This window comes from Cibotium barometz, chromosome 22 (genome assembly GCF_041138505.1).
Source record: "Cibotium barometz isolate CiBa-2024 chromosome 22, ASM4113850v1, whole genome shotgun sequence".
In the NCBI taxonomy this organism is placed as follows: Eukaryota; Viridiplantae; Streptophyta; class Polypodiopsida; order Cyatheales; family Cibotiaceae; genus Cibotium; species Cibotium barometz.
In genome coordinates, this window is record NC_141067.1 from 35,657,652 (window position 1) to 35,665,834 (window position 8,183).

At 37.7% G+C, this 8,183-nt stretch overlaps 1 protein-coding gene across 1 annotated transcript; it reads right to left on the reverse strand.

Annotated features, from left to right (window-relative positions):
• Positions 1-2,389: 2,389 nt before the first annotated feature.
• Positions 2,390-5,583, reverse strand: LOC147626570 (urease accessory protein G-like; the record flags this gene model as incomplete). Its single annotated transcript, XM_086816833.1, has 5 exons — positions 2,390-2,579; positions 3,271-3,375; positions 3,455-3,576; positions 5,058-5,259; positions 5,410-5,583. Coding segments are annotated over 5 exons (690 nt in total), but the record flags the coding sequence as incomplete, so codon positions are not given.
• Positions 5,584-8,183: the final 2,600 nt, after the last annotated feature.

The window sequence follows — 8,183 nt, forward strand, 5'->3', positions numbered from 1 at the left end:
TGTGAATATGTCATGAATGTTGTAATGACTTAAAACTACTCAAAGTAAATGAAGTCTATAATTATGGAAACAATTCTCTTTGATTTAGAAGGTCTATCAATGTAGAAAAACTTATCTTCAAGTGTACACCAATTGCATGGCAAACACCACTTACCACTCACTCTTGGGTCCTCAAATCCTCCCCTGTATAATCAAGGTGTGCCACGCTTTCATAATTGTTCCATGACTGCTAGGTTCAAAGCCAATTGCATGGCAAACATAAGCTTGCCACTCAGTCTTGGGTCCTCAAATCCTCCCCTACCTGCATAGGTATATTCATGGTAGACTGGGCAAAGAGACAGGCTGCAATTTGACATGGGCTCTGCCTCTATCTTATAAGCACTCTCCTACCTCTCTTACACTAAGCATCCGTCAAGTTTTTGCATTAACTTCATCTCTAGCTGAATTGTAATATATTCTCTTAACAAGGTTGTATGTGCAATTGGGGGGAGAAAGGACAGTGCAGCAAAGTGAAAAAAACCAAGGTTGTGTGTATATTGCAAGTTGCACCTCTTAAATATTAAAAATACCTGCAAATTCTACAGTTACAGGTTTAAAATTTCTAAGCTTTGGGAGGTTTCAGTTTTAAATACCTTCAAGCTATTCAAAGACCCTGTATCTTACAAAAGAGCTAGGGTACCTCAAGGATACCTCCACAACACAAATCATCTCTACTAAAGGCATTTAATGGACTTTTGCAAGCTGAGTGGAAAAGGCTAGTGTAAGATCCCCCAAGATCTTAAAGCACAAACAACAAGATTAGTATCAATACAAAAGGGTGCAAGCTAGCCCAGCTCCCAACCGTACGTCAAAATCCATACACCACCCCCGAACCCTTGGGCTAAGGCTTCCACGGGCCATGTCCCAAGCCCAAGCGCAGGCCCCCCACCATCCAACCACACCAAAAGGATACAAAACAGCACAGTCTATCCACACATTAGGCCCACCCCACTTATATAGCCTCAATCAACCTACAAATAGTTGTTGACACATAAAAAGTTGCAACTTATGGGATAACACTTATAAACCTTAACCCTAATAATCATAACTTGCTACACTAATCATCAAGGTTCCCTAACCACAAATGAGGCCCCATTGCTGTTAGCATCAAGTACATAACAGTTATGCAACACACTATCAACATCAAGTGTCTTGAGCCCCAACAAACCAAAGGTTTTGTTTCATAAGAACACGTGTTAGCTTTGTCTTCGTATGACAATTGATTCCTTATTGCAAGCACTTGAAACAAAAAAGACATGTGTACCATCTTGGCATGGTGAATGCATTTAATAATATGTTCCTAAAAGACATTCATACTTTGGCTTGAATGATGTAGTGGCACTAATGCTGGCTTTGAACACTTAGTATTGGTTAGTTACAAGGAGTGAATAATAATAGAGAGCTCACTAATGGTAATTTATAACTCCAAGAACCTATGGGGAGACATGACCTGGAAGAACTCTTTACCAAGCTCAATATTGATACCTGAGAGGTAGGTCCTAGGCTGGTTATCGTATGTCAAAACATGGATAAGAAATTCTCGCATGGTGTTGGTCTAGCCTCACGCTCGTGGGTGCTCCCAAATGCTAAGCTAGCCAATTAATTTATTTGCATACCTCAGGGTTAAACTGGTTAAGAGGTCCTCTTAAAACATATATGGTAAAGCTCAGATATTCTAATCGCTTCGTATAGCACCATCACAGATTAGAGGGAAGTAGATGATTAAGATATATACCTTCATAAGGTCAGAAAAATCTGAACTTACGAATTGAGAGATTTGAGATACTAAGGAGAGGAAATCAAAAGATAATATCAAACGAAGACTTTTAATTAAGACATTAACCAAAAACAAAAAACAAACAAACAAACAAAAAACACAAAACAAAAAACAAAATAGCAAAACAAAGAACTGTAAACTCTAGACCTAAAGCACTAAGAGCTAGAACCAAACATTAAGCTAAAAACTTTAAAAAAGACTTCGACTCAAAAGTGCAACCATTAACTCCAATGTCTGGCCAAACATGAAGTGTAGTTTCATCAACTCTATCATGCATAGTGTGGACAATAAAGCTATGACATCCCTACTCACGTCATCAGTGCCCAAGAGTAGGTGCAGGTTTGTATAAGGTTAGTCCAAAAGAACATGCTTTATAAAACCAACGAACTAAGTTTCTATCACTCTCCGGAGGTTAATCAAAGTTTTGAAAACTAAATGGATCTTATTTGAGTCTTCATGCTAATGTGAAATTTATAAAACTGTCATAAAGCATATGTATTCAGTATTAAAAAACAAAAAGCAACAAGGTACAACTAGTACTTAGATTTTCAGTTTAATAGGCATTCACCGAATGCCCAAGTCACACACAGCATAGTGGCTTAAGGTAAAACCCTCAATCCCTCAAGATTTATTGATTGTTATGCTAACTAGCCTTGCAGCATAAAAAGCTTACAAGCTAAACCTTCTTTTTCCCACCAGTCGCTTCCTCCCAAACTGCCAAAACATGTTGCACAATCTCTGGCACTCCAACACCATGTTTTACCTACAAAACAAACATCTCCAGGCTTAAGTGAATTTCTTCGCTTTTTAATACAACTATGCTATCTTTTGAATACAATGATAAGTTTAGTGAGCACAACACGATAGACCAAAGAAGAAAGAGCTCAGCGCTTCCTACAAGATTTCTAGGAGCCAAGGTTACAAATGATAGGTACCATAGAGACAATACAATACAAGTACATAAAGTATTGATTACAGCGTGCACGGGGATACATATAGGATACATGGACGAGACATGAGAGTTGCTTAATAAGGTCTAGGACGAACAAGACCTTATGGTTTGCTCTGTACAGTACACACACACATGCACACGCACGCACATGCGCGCGCACAACTCACGCACAGAGTATGCATAAAGAACAAAACTGTTGAGAGATTCGCCAACCCAACTACACGCCTGACTGCTCCAGAGCACTCCCAAGTGTGGTAAGTCGCAAGCACCCACCTCCAGCCCACAGCCATACCATACCCAGAAACTACGAGGGGGTTCAGCAGTCATAAATCCACCTTATGGGCTAGACTAGATTCAGATCCACACAATGTGGCTCTGCACTCAGTTAATTGCACACCCTCACTTACTTAGGCTGAGGCCCTATCGATAATCCTACCCCTCTTGCTCGCCCTTATCAAAAGGAGCAACAATGATGGGTCATGATTCAACGATCAATCTATACCTGGGCAAATACAAAAGGCCCTCCATCTCGCCTTTTGAGAGCATCTTGTTCCATCACTTTCAGATTAGCACCCACTGCCTCTGCCAAATCGGTCTTATTGATCACCTGTCATACACATACACAGGGAAGTATCATCAGTCTTTTGAAAGAAATTAAGGGTTTGCGTAAGGATGGGTGATCTCACAAGAAGGTCCGCCTGAGTGATTCCTGGGCCTCCTTTGCGAGGAATCTTATCACCACCAGCAACATCTATGATATATATAATGTAGTCTGCCAACTCCCGACTAAAATTGGCTGCTAGATTGTCTGCAAAGACAAAATATTGAAACTATAAAAAGCATCTCATAAGACCTAACCATGCAATTGGCCATGCAAATAGAGCACCAACTGCTGTTAAAACACACACCAAGAGAAGTATGCAGCAAGGCAGTATAGACTCCTGAATACTTTTAAAAAATGTCTTTGCAAAAAATGAAAGTCCTGCTGTTATGTCCCCAAAAAGACTAAGTTACTTTGGCTTTAATAACGAGGTCAGGCTAATGCTATAATTAGTGGCTCTAATGATGGGTTTACAACATTAATTGAGTAGACAAGAATGAGGAGTCGGGGTCAAATGTTCTTCTAGCCTCAAGCTCCGGGATGCTCCTGGATGGAGCAATGGCTGGGTAGTGAGCTTCCAATCCCCTACTTGAGTGGTCTTGGACTAATCCATTTGTATGTGTAGTGTTTCAAATGCAGATTCACATCAAGCAGTGAGCTCTCAAACGTTACAAATAGTCTGAAGGAAAGCCCTCTTGCTAGGTGTTGCAGATGTTCAGTCATGTTATGAACTTCTCATGTAACATGTGTCACTTGATACCGGTATTATTAAATGTACACCAGCCATGTCAGCATCCTTGCTTATCATGTCATCATGCTTAGTAAGCAACTATTGGACACAAGCCATGATGTAAGCAAGCATCTATATCTAGCCAAGTGCAAGTGATGCTTTGATAATCCCCTGTGGGATAAGTGTCCCCTGTGGTTGAAATTCAACTGATTCCTTGACGAGTCAAAAAAAAAGCTTGTGGTCCAATCTCTCACGAGTACACTTATTCCAGTTCTCATTATTGCAAGTCTAGTTTTGGTGTCTGTTGTCCTAATCATTTACCCACTTAAGAGGGAGTGTTTGTACCTTACCCACTTAAGAGGAAGTGTTTGTAGCCAAGTCTTGGTCAATTTTGGGGCTTTCAACCATTTCATTGTAGTTGGTCCAGGCATCCGATGAGCAGCCAAGTGTGGATACTTTTATTATATTTGGACATTATTATCACTGACTTGAACTCCTGGCCCTAATGCTTGCATTAAGCTAAACAACACCACCTCTAATTGTGCGGGAAGGGTAAGGACGAGGGGAAGGGGAGGGCACTTTGGAAATACTCATATGCCTACATGCTATCAAGCTCTAGCTTAGTGTCTGGTGAACAATTGTGAAGTCAAGTTTACACACTCCAAGGAATTTGGTACAAGGCGGACAGAAACACAAATAGTGGATAAGCACCTCATCTTTATCTCTCACTCACCATATCATAGAACGAAAATCCTGTATGGTGTATCCTATCTTAACGTGTGGTAATACTTGTTGTAGAGGCATGCTGTTTTTTCTCCTTATTGCAAAGTACACAATTACAGGATAACTTATCAAATCAATTATGCCTTCTGTTTCTACACTCAATGGAGAGAGAGAGAAGGGGTTGGGGGGGGGAAGAGAGAGATTGATGTGCATTTGTCCAAACAAAGAGGCTCACCTCCTCCTGATTCACATAACAAAATATCTGTTGCGAATCTTCTTGAAAGTTCTTCCAATGGGCCAAGATTGATACTGATATCTTCTCGAATAGCAGCATGTGGACAACCCCCCGTTTCAACTGCTGTTATCCTTTCTGGTGCAAGGGCACCATGCTTCACTAAAAACTCACCATCTTCTCGAGTAAAAATATCATTTGTTACCTACAAAGATATGGAAGTGAGACTCTAGAAGTCAAATCATATTAAAAAGTCGACAACATCCACAGCAATTACCTGAAAAAAGTAACAAGCTTGCTAGAGACAAGAACCATTTCACCAACTAAAATAATAAAAATAGTGTCCTGTGCATACCTTAATCCAATTGCACGTGAACACGATCCTGAGCTGCAGCCACCTCAAGGGCAGAGTCCAAATGCGAGTATGTACAGATATGGCAGTGTTTTGGGCACCCAAACAAGTGGGTAATAGGCAGGCATGGCCAGGCCCAGTGTGGTAGTGGGCCACTACCACAGGCCAACCAACATATCAGATGCCTATCTATAGGCAGGGTCCGTCATTCACAGGTAGATGAGATGAAAATAGAGTTCGCAGTGCTACATCCCCGGCTAGTAGACATGACTTCTCAACGTCCAGCTTCCTTGAGCATTTCTCACTGCTCAAGTTGTAGAACACTTGCGCCTATGTGCTAGGTTTTCCAGAGATCTTTATGCATCTATTTATGCATAAAAATCAACTTCAATGAGAATAACACCTTTATATAAAAGAAAATCCTTTTCTGCACTATTTATGCATAAAATCAATTGAATAAGAATAACACTTTTGTAATTTAAAAAAAAAATTATGCAACTTTTTATACATAAAAATTAATTTTAATAAGAATTACACTTTTGTAATAAAAAAATTCATTTATGCATCTTTTTATGCATAAAAATCAAATTTAATAAGAATAATACTTTCATAATTAAAAAAAATTATGTATTTTTTAATTTTAATAAAAATAACACTTTTTGTAATTAAAAAAAATTCTTTATGTATCTTTCTATACAAAAAAATCAAATTTAATGAGAATAACACTTTTATAATAAATTTTTTTTGTTTATGCATCTTTCTAATAAAAAAAATCCTTTATGCATCTTTCTATGCATAAAAACCAAATTTAATGAGAATAACACTTTTATTCAAAAAAAAATCCATTATGCATCTTTCTATACATAGAACTTAAATTTAATAATTAATATCAGTGATATCCATGCATATTCATATGTGAATATGTATATGAAATAATTAGAATATTTCTTTCAGATACAAAAATGGTGGGAATTACTCTTTTGGAATAAAATAAAAACAAACTTTCTTTTTCACAAAATTTTGATAAATTTTACCATAACCTCCTTTGTATGACTGACCATTTCTCATTTTTATCATTCTTTATTTAACTTAAATTAACCCAAATTAAATTTATAGAACTCTAATCTACACAATTTTCTAAATTCAAGAGAGTAAAAAACAAGAAGAGTTTAATTAATCTCTTAGTTAATCTTTCTAGCATTATGAAAGGCTGGAATGTAAAGAAGAGAAGGGGGTGGCCTTTTCATCAAGGCATAGCATTTGAATTTAATTCAATCAACTGTAAAACATAAAAATCAAGAAAACCATAGATTTAAAATTTGTAAATAAGTCAGAAAATTAGCTTACATGAAGCTTGTAAGCTCTTGTTTGGCTTGAGGGATTGAGGGTTCTACTCTTGTTTGAAGCAAGTGTAGCCACCAATTCACTTTGGAGTGGATTAGGCCAAAAACAATTGAACTATTATGAAATTCAATGTAGATGGCTCGAGACAAGAGTAGAGTAACAGTGCATAAACACCATTAAGCTTTGATATAGGAGGAGGCTTCTATTTATAGGAGAAAGTGAGCCTCTAAGCAAGTAAACTGATTCTAGAATTTTTCAGATCAGTTTGGTCAATTTTTGACCATTTTTGGGTTAGTTCAACCTACTTTTTGGATCTAGTTTTGAAATAGGAGAGAGGAGAGATAAAATATCTCATTTTATTGATTAAAAATTGGAGATAATGATGAGAAAAAAGGCGCCTACTTCATGAGGAGAGATCCCCACTCTCATGTGTCAAAATTCAGTTTTTTTACTCTTTTCTTTGGTCCTTAGTCCACTCTTCATCTTATGTGAGCATTTACTCATTTTTGGGAGGTTTTTCTTTTATTCTTCAATTTATCTCCCCCCTACATTTGGATTAATCTTATTGGTCTATAGAAACCTTAATCCAAAAATTTTAAAAAATCTCGATCTTTAGGGTAAGGTCTTTTCTGTACATTTTAATTTATTTCTAATGCACCTTAGGAATTTCTTTTTGAACTTCTGTTTCGGGGGAATTTATTTTAATAAGGGATATTTTTCCATTCAAAGATATCTAAAAATTAAATTATCTCTCTCTAGAATATTTTCTCTCTCTAGGCCAAAACAGGTAGAAACAAGTTCTTTTATTATTCTGAAAAGGAGATTGATTACAGGGGAAGAAACTGGACATCTTGAAAGGCTGGGGAGGAATCTTACATCCTCTCCCACTTCAAAAATGTGAGATGTCCTCATCTCACAAACTGGGGGTAATCCCACATCAGTTCGGCTTCATTCTCCCAAGTGGTGTCTTTAAAAGGATAGAACTTCCATTTGACAAATAATTCTCTCAGAATTCTATTCCTGAAAACCTTCTCTTGAACATCAAGGATTCCTTCAAGTTTGAGTTCCATCCGCCCTTGGGTTGAAGAAGTTAAGAGCTCATCATTAAGCACATGATTCAGGCTTGGTACAAACTTCTTAAGTAGTCTGACATGAAATACATTATGTACTTTGAGATGAGGAGGCAGAAGAAGTTCATAGGCTAAGTCACCTACTTTCTTTGTAATCAGATATGGCCCACAGTATCTGGGGGATAACTTCTTGTACTTCCCAAGAGATAGAGAACTTATTTTGGGGCATACTCAAATGAAGACCATATCTGCTTCTTTGAATTTTCTGTCTGACCTCTTCTTATCTGCATACTGCTTCTGTCTATCCTGGGCAGCTTTTATACCCTTGCGGATTGACTGCATCTGATGCTCCATGTCGTCAAG